Source organism: Ambystoma mexicanum, chromosome 1q (assembly GCF_040938575.1).
Source record: "Ambystoma mexicanum isolate Mex_15411 chromosome 1q, UKY_AmexF1_1, whole genome shotgun sequence".
Lineage (NCBI taxonomy): Eukaryota > Metazoa > Chordata > Amphibia > Caudata > Ambystomatidae > Ambystoma > Ambystoma mexicanum.
This window is the reverse complement of record NC_090922.1, coordinates 1,237,352,491-1,237,365,296: the sequence shown is the minus strand read 5'-3', so window position 1 is coordinate 1,237,365,296 and position 12,806 is coordinate 1,237,352,491. Positions and strand designations below refer to the sequence as shown.

Genomic DNA, 12,806 nt, shown 5'->3' with positions numbered 1-12,806 from the left:
GAGGAGCAGCTGGAGGAATGAAAGATCTAGTCATTGGCACAACCTCCCCTTGAGATTGAATGCGGGTTTGGGGCGCTCTATGCCTTTTAAGGTTGGTAGAGTGAGAGGGTAGCCATGTATGTGGGCCAGCAAGGCTAGGCATCCAGGGTGGGGTCCAGACTAAGAAAAATATAGCGGGTCAGCAGCACTGCCCAACATCCTTAGTTAGTACCTAGGTTAGTTGGAGAAAATCTACCTGTAAAATGTCATGGGGGGTGTCGGAGAGGAGCATACCTACTTGAAACATCTTGGGTGGGAAAGCCGTGCTCTGGAGACTTCTTTCGTATGTGGGGATCCTGTGCACCTACTCATTATAGACTCCAAACGGCATGAAGGGTCAAATGACCTTCATAGGCCTTCCTATCGTTTTGAGGCAAGACATCAAACTGTGGCCTAGTTCTTGGATGACCAGACCTACCAAGACTACAAGAAGTGCAATGGGGCACCACAACACCATAAGACTTAGTTTGCCACTGGCCTGAATGTCCATCTCTAGCAGGAGTCCTGCTTTCGAGAACTGGTCCTGGACTTTTGATTAAGCACATGTGGCCACTCTAGAACAACGGATACCCCATAGTGTTTGACCAACCCTGACCATTTTCCCTGATAAGAGGGAGATCCCTTGTTTTTGGTGGGCAACAAAAAAACTCACTCCCGCACGAGCTGTCCTAGACCATACATGGAATCCCTTTTATCTAGGCATTTGATCTGGTTGGTGGACTGTGGACGGAACCATATCGGACTTTAAATATTTTATGGCCGTTCCAAAAGACAAGACTTCACAAAATCAATTTTTGGTTCCTCTGCCTTTCCCAACCACCCATGTCAAAAATGTTAATCTAGTTTTAATATAATCTACGTTTTTCCTTCCTCTGGTTTAAACCTACATTTTAAAGTACACAAAACCCCTCCCTGAACCACTGATCATGTCCTTAGACCTCTTTGCCCAACAACATGTTATCCTGAAAATTATATGCTCATGTTAATTTGAACAAGTGTTTTGCCACACAATGATTGCGCCACACATAGGTTTCAGAAAAAAACACGTTTCTTTATATTTTGTGAATTTGATCACAGAAAAAAGTCAGTCTAAATTCCAATTAGAATCACAAAGCCCTCTGGTTGGTTTACATGTGTTTCGGCTGCTCAAGAGCCTTTTTCAAAACAAACAATTGGGGCAAAAAAGCAAATCATTCCTAATCCAGTTCATGTTCTTGCCATTTGTCATTTCACAGAAAGTCCTGGGTCAATCCCTTATGTGGCTTCACTCCCAAATTCTCTGCGTCGGCTTTGCACTGCAAATCTTGTTAATTTGATCAACAATGGATGTATTGCTGTTCGTAATACACTTGCAGCTAATACCAAATGCCATATTTTCTAATGTTCTTCCAGGAATGATAAACCACGTTGAACATTTTAAAGAGGATGCAATTTAATTTTGTTGTGTGCAGAAGTCAGCCTAACGTGGTGAATAGGCTCACATTGCCCATCACACTGACTCACTCTGTCCTTTTGGGACAAAGAAATCCACCTTCCGTAACCCATTTGATTAACCCACACAGTTGTAAATAGTTTCGGAAGTCCTCTAGCCTCGCATTGAATCGCAGTACGGAACAGCACCACCAGTAAGCCAACATGTTTGCAGTAGAGTACTGCTATGGGGAGAGTGTTTGCTAATTTTCCCACCCATTGACTGCTCATGGCCATGCTAATCCCTGTGGCCTTCCCACCAACTTCAAATGTGCAAATGCTATAATTAATAGTCAGCAGTACCATCTCGGCAGTGTCTGACAAATGCCTTTCACAGGCCTACACAAAAGTTAAAACTGTCATTGGCAATGCTTGTTTTTCTTACGATAGCTTGAATCAGTCAGAGTACTCTTAAAAGTACTCTTAAAAGTACAAGGATGCCACTACAAGACGTGGGCCAATGACTGGACAATTCTACGTTTGCAGCAGCTTTCCTGAATAATGCCTTTTTAAAAGTTGACATCATAATTCTGGTATGCTAAAGCTGGGCAGTCATGCCTTCTTGAATTTTGTGACAACTCTATGAAATCATTTTAAAAATTGAGTAAAGAATTTGACCACCCACCTACTAAATGAGATATGGTCTTAACTGTGCCTCTGAAATGTACTTTTGTGCACCAACACCAATGACTGGTCGAAGGTCCTGGAGTCATCAACCGTACAAGGTTAAATCTTGGTCGGTATGGTCAATATCCCTCTCCTCTTCAATTATCCATATTCAGCTTTCTTCAGACAACATGCCTTTGTATTACTAAATTAGATTGAATCCATGGAACGAAGACTTGGGCGTGAGGATTCCTACTTTAAAACTAGGACAGGATTATGAGAGACATTCCTGTGGTCAACATTATTATGGATACACAATGATGACCTCCAAAATAGTTATGCCCACCTGCCAGTTGATCTGTAAAATGGCCACTGTGTGATAGGATGTCTGTGAAAAGATGTGGTCCTTGGTACCAACATCCGTCCCGGCTTGAAAGCAATGCTGTATAACTGATAATTGAATCATCCCATCCCACATATTCTTGGTAAAACATTTTTTAAAAAAGCTTTGTGACAGTATGCTGCCGGTGCTGTGATTCTGGAAGCCCGATGGGCCCCTTCAAGAAGATTAATGGTGTTGGAACCGGGACATTTACCATTATGGAAATTGAACATTGGGTGTTGGAACCAGGAGTTTCTCTCTTTTAGGCAAACAATTTGAGTGTTCTGATGACTTGTAAAAATTGATGTCTTAAAATGTCCAATTCTGATAAATGTATTGCACCACGTCTCATAGCCTCCTTTTCTCTCTTGTGTACCAAAACTTTTTCGTTGGATACCTCGATTTCGTATTGTGAAATTTCAATTAGTAAAATATATAAATATTGTTTTAAAAACAGGGGAAACGTGATGTTCTCTATGCATCGATGTTTGTAAGTTGGGGTTGATTGGCATTGAGGTTTTGTGTAGAAAACCTCGATATTATGGCCTTTTTAGATTTGTACAGCATCTCCCTTTACCTTAGCAACATGCATACTCTGCTGATATGTTTTTCTTTACAGCAAATGCATGTTAAAAAAGAAAGCAAAAGAAGTGATGGATTTTCTCATTGAATGTGAACATGGACACTACTGGGACAGATGAAGTGGAAAAGTTGAAAACTAAATTTATTTCTGCATGGCACAACATGAAATATAGTAAGTACCTAGTGTAACGTTAACTAAAATTAGCAAATGCGATTTACTCCTGTTTGAATTGGAGATTTTTCTGTTGCATAAGCTTTGCAGATGTCTCCCTATTAAAGACCCAATAGCAATCATAATGTCTTAAACTAGGTTTTACAAAGGCAAATGTTTGTTTTTATTGATTGAAATCGGATTCCATCTACCAGAGCTTCTCCTGTTGAACACTATAATTAAATATTCGTCAGCTATATTGGGTTCCAGGCTTTGACAGAGAAGATGTGTAAATTAATCAAATTTGAACCTGCAAAGGGATTAGGGAGACTGCAGATTGAGGAGAGGACACTTCCTCGCCGATCTCCTGTGTGTGTCTGTCTGGCGGCCTGAGCCATTTCACTTTGATGACAGCCTTATTCTCAGCAAGGAGAAGCCATAATCTTGCGCATGTTGGGGAGACTGAACCACTAGTTGTATGTCGAGGTGAGAAGCCTGTGAAAAGCGTGATGGTCCGGTTCCCCAAGCCAGCTGCAACTTTTAAAATGCTGCCAGCTGTCTGTCGGCTCAATGCCACGCGGAGTGAGAAGTGGTGGGGAATTGAGGAGCAGATCGGGTGTAGCATCAAGTCTCTTTTTTTTTTTCCTGGACTGGAGGGAAGAACCCTTAACACTGAAGGAAGTAGCTGTGGATTGGGATTGGGGGCATGAAAGTAGTCCTGTAGTGAGAAGTAATGGCAATGCTGGTGGGTGTACAGAACTTTCTGTGAATTTCAACAGTGTGAAATGCGTGGATGTTACCATTGAATGTTTGGTAGATAAAATAATGGTGATTAACTGAGCTGCCCAAACCAGGCGGGAGAGGACGATTTTACAATGTTGATAGGAGATTCCTCTGGATTACTCTGTGCCATCTGCCAGCAGAGTTGCAATTCATAGATTTTGGAGATGATCTAATACCCGTTTGGGTGTCATTCGGTAGGACAAACATGCTGGTGCCTGCTGATTCTAGAGTTGGATAGCATTTGTTGAGGGTGGCTGGAGAATTGAAGTAGGTAGTGCTTAAAGCTGCAGGATACTACCCTTTCTGGACCTGTGCTGGGGTGCACTGGTTCAGAGATGAGCGCTTCTCGTAATTGAGTGTGAACGCATTAAGAACGGTTTGGTTTCCATCGTCTCCTATCCAACGAGACTGAGCGTGTTCATGGAGGGCCAATCCTTCCATTCATGGAGGAGAGGGTTTCATTTGGAGGTATAAGTGTGAGGTACCTGTTCAACTACTTTTTGTTTTTTCATTTCTGCCACTCTCCTTGAGGATGCACAGGGTAGTTGCCTGCCACTGGGGTGGGGGGCAGCCGTGAGGATTGTTTTTTGTGTGGTTTATTTAACTGCAGGGGTGGTTCTTTGTGCCTATCCCTCTCTTCTCCCATGAAACCTTTTTATGAGAGGAGGGGTTTGCTGCATATAATGAGTTGATGGACTTTTAATGGACTGATAAACCGGTAAAGCAATATTTTGGGAGATTAACATGTGTTGGTGGGACAACATGCACTGAAGAAATGTTCTTTGGTTTGTTTCTTTGTTTTGTTTCTGTGACTGTGCTGCCTCTTTGGGAACATACTACACCCCCTTAATTACTTCCATACCATATGTTGGCTTAGTTATCAGTTGCTCGAGATAATGTACAAGGAAGCTTAATACCTACTGCAAACTGGATTCGCAGAAGCAAAATGTGTGTTTTCACTTTCTTTTTCCAGTCTTGGACGACCCTCCGTTTACTCTAGTTTACAACAATCCCACCATGAGCAAGAAACAAGCTAGTTTGCATTATCAATATATATTATTAAACAATATTGTATCAGAATAATGTTACAAGTGATTTCCCACTTGAATTACAATGGGGGCTGCACCCGCACCTGAATCTTAACCACTTGAAATATTCACTTTAACTCTAAATGTATGCACACACATTGACGTTGACTTAATTTTCTGTGAAACTATTGGCAACAAAGAAATAGGCGTACTTTAAGCCCTCTTCTACCTTGAAATGAGAAGGCAAAGGAGTGCTCAGAAGAAGGCTTAAAAACTGATACCAGATGAATTAACATACATTTAAAGCAAAAGGTGTTTGTTACTAGACCCCCTTTTAAGCACATCCTCCTGGTCTGGGATGGAAGGGTGAAGAGTGTCATTCTTGCGACATGTCCAGAGGAACCGTACAGAAGCTTTATGGTTCTTATGAGCAGTAACAGAGATTGAAGTTCCCACTAGTTCCCTCCCTTTTCACACCCTCTTCAACCCCTGGTCTCTCCAGAAGTCCTTGCTCCAGTTAGAAGCTTCTGCTGCTGGGGGCCATTAAATGGTTGTCTACAGGGGATATCAGTTAGGTTTTCTACTCTGTTGTTTTGTACCTGGTTAAACAATTAAAGGACCATGGTTCTTTGGACAGTCTTGGATCTGCATCTCTTCAACCGGTAATTCCCCAAGGAGTGCTGAAGATTGTGATGGTGAGCAGCGGATATTGGTTTCTTAATTGATTGGTGCCCCAAGAAGGGGGCTTACTTTCATATGGCCATTTAGCAACCTCGGAGAAATTATCTCTATGGTTGCTGACAGTACATTATCAATTCAAAATTCTCTTCTTTGAGGTTTTAATAAGGCAGTGGTGTTTGTTGGAGGACGTTTTCTTGCGTTGACCGGTTAACCTCTTACTCCTCATGGATGACCAGTTTGTCAGAGCCTCTTACTCTCTAGACCCCCTTGCCCTCTTCCTCTACCACCCTTCCTGTATAGATTCACTAAACTGCCAACAAGAAACTACAACCCTATGTATTCGTTGGGTGAGTCAATTAATATGGTCTGCAGGTTATAGTTCATCAGGGATGGTTAGTTGGTAAAGGTTATACCACCTTCTGGTATCCACTAGCGAAGTGTTTTGGCCTGAAAGAGGTCTCCCTTCATTTGAGGTCTTACTCTCTTATGACTGAATGGTGATTCCCTAGATGTTACAAGGACCTATGGAGGCCCCACTAGAGCTAGGAATCGACTTGCTTTTTTGCAAATGAAAGTTTTATTTCTAGTATATGCGGAATTGCACTTGTGACCCTTCTACTCTTCCAAATGCATGCAACGTGCAATTCTGGGACATTTACATGAACACAATCTCTAATCTTGGGAGTAAAAAGTATTCTATGTGAATATACATGCAATATCTGTAGCCTCAAATGGCCTCCTGTTTTGCAAATTCTCAGTCATCCCCAAACCTCAGAATAGTAGAGTGACAAAAGGTTCTTGTTGCAGCTAAGTGATCCAATTTGATTTTGTTTTTCAGATCAGCTTGTGTTGAGCACAACCCTCAATTTGTTTGCTAAATCATTGTGTTGAGCACAGCTCCCCATTTCCTTTACTTCTGAAGAGATATCCCCTCTTTCATCAATGAGGGAGGCTGTCCTCACCTTTCTTCATCTCTGTCACCAAGGTTAGCTTTCGGAGGTGTGTGATGGATTCCCCTCTGGGGAGACTGTAGAAGGGGACTGGGCACCTCTGCGGAGCCAGAGAAAGCCAACTGTTGTGACCCCTGGAGGTGGTCTATGGGGAAATGTCAAAGCTCCACTGGTCATCCCTTGCCCCCCACACCCCTCGCCCCCACATCTTGCTGTTAACCCTTCAGGAAGACTTCTCTAGTGTAGCCCAACAAGACATATATTGTATTAGAGTAGGAAAAGTGTCCCATAGTAATACATTTCGAGGGGAATCTCGCTAGGTAGAAGTTACTCTGAAATATCAATCTCAGGGCATGCATGCAAATGATAATATGTAACCTGGATACAGGCCATTTGTTTAGGATCAATTTGTGAGTCTGCTCACTGTGCTGGACTCCATGAAGAGCACGCTTTAGGTGCACAAATCTGTAGCGGACTAAGAACACAAGCATGAGGAAAGCGGGATCCAACAAAGGGGGGGAAAAAGGACTGGGCATATGCGCGCCAATGGAATTAATGGTATTACTGGAGACACCAGCAGTCCTAATGCAGAGCCACCCAGCCACCTCGATACTTGCATCAGATCCTAAAATGGCAGAATGTGGGAATGATGGGGTTGCTGATCTGGTCATGAGGGAAGATGCAACACCAGAGTATGCTTGAGGAGAGGGGGACATACACCTGGCAGGAGGAACCATTTTACCCACACAGCGATTGCAGGTCCCTGGGCTGATGGTAAAACAAACCCCAATACAAACACTTACTTACGGGGCACCATTTGTTCCAAAGCCGCAATAGAAATTGAGACATAAACCACTAGATTGGCCGGGCATTGTAGCAAAAAGAGAAGTGGGAGAAGAAATGTAGAGAGCAAGAGGTAGAAAAGCCAAATGGATCACACCGACTTAAAAACACTCTGTATAGGTATTTCTACTGCCCCTCCCTGCAGAGAACAAATGAAGCTGTTGAACTACTCCTGAGTGTTGTGTGATCTGCAGTATAAACCCAGTGAGACTGGTTGCTTTCCATGGACCGCAGTATGGTCTTGCAGGTTTCTGTAATTAATAAAGGAGTCTTGTCAGACAGTAGAAGGGTAAGAAGCTTTACTTTTGCATAATTCCCTTAAAATAGGAGCTATTCCAGTATTCTGAATCTTGGATAATTTTCTCATATTTATTTTACCTACTTGGCTAAATTTATCATCTGTGGTTGAAAGGAAGAAGTGTCTTCTTGGGTGGACCCTGCTCCAAAATATCAGTCGGGTCCTACTATACTTTTGTTGCCAAAGTATTTGTGATCCCAAGTCCGTGAACTGCCATGGCAATTGTCTTCTGAAAGAAAACATTTGGTTTTGCATAAACCGATGCCAGCATGAATTTCAGCACAGGTGAATTATTCAAGCCATTACTAAACAAAAGGTAGACCATGAATATCAACAGTTACACTGCAAAAGAATCCAGTATATATCAATTCAACATTTTATTAAGACAAGTCATAACACTCATTAGTGAGAAGACAATACAAAAATGACATTAAAAACTCCTAAAACACGCACATTGGTGAAAGTGACAACAAGTTCTTCTAAATTGAAGACTGGGTGTTAAATGCACCCTAAATTTCATTAAAAAACATTCTAAAAAATATACATCTTTCTGTTGTACAGACCCTGGATTAGTCTAGATCTCCACTTCTAGGTTACCTATCACTAGAGGAAAGACTCAACATGTTTCTGTCCTCTCAATTATTGTGGGACATTATAAAGGAGGGGTTGCAATAACTAGAGTTCCACAAATTAAAAGAAAACACAATCTTCTTTTACTGAAGTTTTAGTCAACGTCCTTGTGTGGACTGTTCTTTAAATTCTTATAGAAGCAACGTGTCTTCTGTTCTGAACCTAGAGAAAAATCATTCTTAACTACGGCTGTTTCTTGGCTCCCGTGACGGGTAATCATGTTGATCAGCCGACAATAGGTGACGCATGCAGTCGTGGTGTGCCAGACTTCACTGTCTGTTATGAATCTTTTATCTTTATTCTGACAAGTCTTCACATTCGTTGTGAACTGCAAAAAGCCGGCAGAGTCTCATCGGGTCGCCTATCAGTGGCAGCACTAAGTTGCTGCTTAGTTAACCTGGTGCTTTTCCTTACATTTCCGCCTACACCATGGGCGTGACTTTTAAGAACGCCGAAATGGACGGAATGTTGGACCAACTGCTACTTTGAAGTTATATCGTGGGCGGGATACTACATACTTCGATTTCTCTCATTTACCTAGGATTTCAGCTTTGTGGACTAAGCAGCGACTGGGTGCCGCCACTGATGGGTGAACCAACAAGACTCTTCAGGCTTTTTGCAGTCCACAAACAGATGTGAAGACTTGTCAGAATAAAGATAAAAGATTCATAACAGACAGAGAAGTCTGAGTCAGAAACCCTGAATCAATTACTACTGCCAACTGCATCCAACTCACCTTTTCGCTCCACTGGCCTCAACACAGACCATCCCACCTCCCAGGGAATCACTGCATAAAGAATAATCACTCTTATGTGATGAATCCAATTATATCATCACTCCTTTTCAGCGGTGTCCTCCCATCATTGGGCCAGGAGACAGTAGCTGCTACCTGATCCCTACCCTGGGGGCGACTATATGAGTGAGGATGTCATGGGGGTAGACAATCTCCGGGGTAGTGTCATGGCATCATCGGATGAGACATGGTTATCTCCCTTTTCCTTCTGAGGATATCCCACCCGTACCTAATGCTTTGATGGTGTTTTGCTACACCTTCCGTCATCCACCAGTGTATTGAAAACCTTTTCACTAGATCTGTTTACAAACCATCAAAAACCGACTTGCCTTTGAAAACAACTAAACACGTTGTCCCAAACTTCATACACAAGTTACCCAGGGTTTGAGTAATAAAGATTGCCCGTGAGCACAAGCCGCATTCTAGTTGTTATGAGAGCTTGCCTGCAGCAGGGAAATGTAAACAGCTGAAGCAGCTGACCAAGCAGAGCTGCTGGCGGGAGAAGATTACATCTTTTAGGAGCGACTGGGAGATTGAGGGATGAGAGGGTGTTCCAACCACTTTTGTAGGAAGAGAAGAGAAGGGAAGCGGGCCGTGCATAGGAACATGCTGCTGGGATGCCAGAAGCTGAGAGAAGACTTCTGGGTGTTTGCAGGTGTCCGGAAGGTCGCTTTTACCTGACTGAAGCTCAGCAAGATGCCAGAGAGCCCAGCAGAAGACTTGAAGAGCAGAAAGGCTGGGAAATTGAAGCGGCGAGCTAGGGGCCCAAAACTTGCTGTTGGTTAACCCGGAGAGAGGCAAAATATGCCAAGAAGAACCAGTGAGTCCACAGAAGGGAAGAGGGGACACCAGGGTGTATTGGCAGACATGCCAAACACTGTTAATGAACAACAGTACCTGAACGAATATGTGAAAATGACTATTGTTGTAAAAGGGATAAAGCAAACAGAATAAGAGACTTACAAATCGTATGAGTGTATGCAGTACAAATGTGAAAGGTCCGGATGGAAAAGCATACCAGGCGAATATAAAGCTAGAAAAAGCCAATTAAAGAAACTATCAGTATTGGAAATGTGTACACAGTCCACATAAGAAATCTCTGCCAGGAGAGTATACCCGGCAGTTTGAAAGTATAAAGAAGCGTTCTAAGTGAACAGATCTTTTTATAAAGATCTTTTCATTAAAAGATCGATTTAGAAAGACTGCTCCGTGACTGCATGGAGCAGTCTTTCTATATCAAACTGTTGTGCTCCTGCCGCACAGGAGTGCGCACAGGGGCTGACGGTCTGTGCATGACCCAGAAGCGCAGGGCGAGGAGAACGGGTAAGTGTGTGGGTGGGTGCATGTGTATTGTGTGTATGTATGTATTTTAGTTTGGGTATGGGGTGGGGGTGTGGGGCTGTGGCGGAAATCCACTGGGAGAGGGTGGGGCAGGGCAGGGAGGAACAATTGGGGTTTGGGGGGGTGAAACCCACTGAAATATATATATATATTTAATGTATTTTAAAGGTCTCAAGAAAAAGTTCTTTACAATGCTGTTTTTACGATCAAAAGAAAACCGGGCATTGTAAATCGGTCTTTTTCTCTTGAGACTTTTTTACAATTAGCTCTTTTCACATAGAACTTAAAGAAGTACTAATATGAGAAGGCCCTGGCAGGAGAGTATACCAGGCAAAGACAAGTTGTAAGCGTGTTCAAAGGAGAAACTCCCTGGCAGCAAGTATACCAGGAGGATGTTAAGTGTGAACGTATGCCTTGATGAGGAAGCCCCGATAGGAAGTCATATCAGGCATTACGTTGAACTAAGTGTAAAACAAAGATTGACTCAAGAAATCCTGACCTGAGCACATGAGGAAAAGGCAGAGGAAATATATCAAAGGAGAAAAGAAACCTTACAGGAGAGTATATCAGGTATCCTAACAGGGAAAAGTTCAAGAGTTAAGTTTTGTGCACCGGCCACATCAAGAGACTGATAATCCTGAAAGGAAACCAGAGTGAAGAGAAATCCAGGGGAAGGGAATCACCCTCTGGGCATGGAACTCTATCCTTTGGAACTTTTGTTTTGGAGATGCACATTTTTCTTTGTGAACATTTATACATCGGCGGCCGTGTGCTGCAGTGTGTTTTCACTTAATCCGCCTCGCTGGAGCCTTTCAACATTTGGAGTCTTCACTTTCTACATGTGACCGTGGCAGTACAAGACTATGAGAGCCTCCGCGAGGCACGGAGCGCAGCAGTGTGTTTTTTGTGTTCCTGGTTTCCGGGTTTTCGCGTTGCGGTCACTCTGCGGACTACGCTGCCTGGAAGCAGAAGTTATAGCTGGAGATGAGCTTTTAAAGCAGTACCTGCCTTGCCGCTTATGCTTGGAACAAGAACTGCTATAAGGTAAAGACTGTTTGAGCCCCACTCTGTTGATTAGCCCATCGGATCTGGTCTCGCATTGCTGCAGAGTGTATCTGACATGTATCCCGCCCAAGCAGGCATTCGGTAGTTGAGCATCTGCAATGCAACAAGTGGGTGCTTGTTGCTGCTTTTCTTCCCACGGGTTCAGTACTTGACTTATTGCCATCATAAGCAGTCTGACCAGTGTTATATGCGCTACGACTGATTCGCTTTAAAGGGCTGTTTACATTTTTATGCTTCAGCCCTAATACACCATTGTTTCATACTGGGACAACTATCTAAGTTGTACATTACTGCGTAATTACCCTCAGGAATATCTGCTGTTATTGGGGCTATCGCATTGGCATTGTGTTGTCGCCTGTTTAAAAACGAGTGTACAGTAGAATTCAGCCTAAATCCTGCCTTAGGCGGGGCCTACGCAGTGAGGTGGCCCCTTAAAGGAAAGCGACTAAGGAGTCAGCCCAAACCAGGAAATGTCCAAGAAATGGCCCAAAGCCTAAAAAAGGAAAGAAAGATGGTGGCGCTAGTGGATGCATGGGTCAGGGGGAACAAACCAGGATTATAGGCTACTTTGCCCAGAATGGCAATCTAGCAGCCGATTCTGTATTAACTATGGGTAGCCATAGTAAAGATCCTGGTGAAATAGTTGCCACAAGTCCCCCACACCCGTCTCATGCTACTATTAAGGCTTCTCAAGATCCACTACTCTCGTGGTCGCAGCACTCACTAGACAATAATGGCTCTTTTTGAACCTTTGCCAACACATACGTCGTAAAAAATCACTGGGCATGCAACATCCAGAGAGGAATGCTTCTGCATCCTCCAAATTGTTAGCTAGCCCAAATCTAGAGGCACTGGTATCCATCAGAGACACTTTAGGGGCAGAAAGTAGCCCCGGTTACGTTCATCCCTCAGGGAACCTGAATCTGGGGGCAACCAACCCAAATTATTAACTGAATTATTAGCGAATGTTGAAGTTGTGTTTGCCGTGTGCTCAGTAGTTGCCTCAGATCAACGTATACTCCATACAATGATGTGCCGAGTGCTAAAGCCCAATTGCCAGGCCCACATGCTTAGAAACACACGCCTACCCGTTGTGTCCCCTTCTTTGACGACTATGCAAAGAAAAGAAGTGGCCCAATGCATTAGTGCCTTGTCAAGAAATGA

General features: G+C 43.3%; 1 protein-coding gene across 4 annotated transcripts in view; it reads left to right on the top strand.

The window, feature by feature from the left end:
• The window catches only part of ATG4C (autophagy related 4C cysteine peptidase), a 522,028-nt gene that overhangs the window by 106,677 nt on the left and 402,545 nt on the right, over positions 1-12,806 (top strand). For all 4 annotated transcript variants that reach the window (XM_069642011.1, XM_069642014.1, XM_069642012.1 and 1 more), the window contains one exon: positions 3,117-3,251. In XM_069642011.1, the coding sequence (XP_069498112.1) occupies positions 3,176-3,251 (76 nt within the window). In that variant the 5' untranslated portion in view covers positions 3,117-3,175. The remainder of the gene's footprint in view (positions 1-3,116; positions 3,252-12,806) is intronic.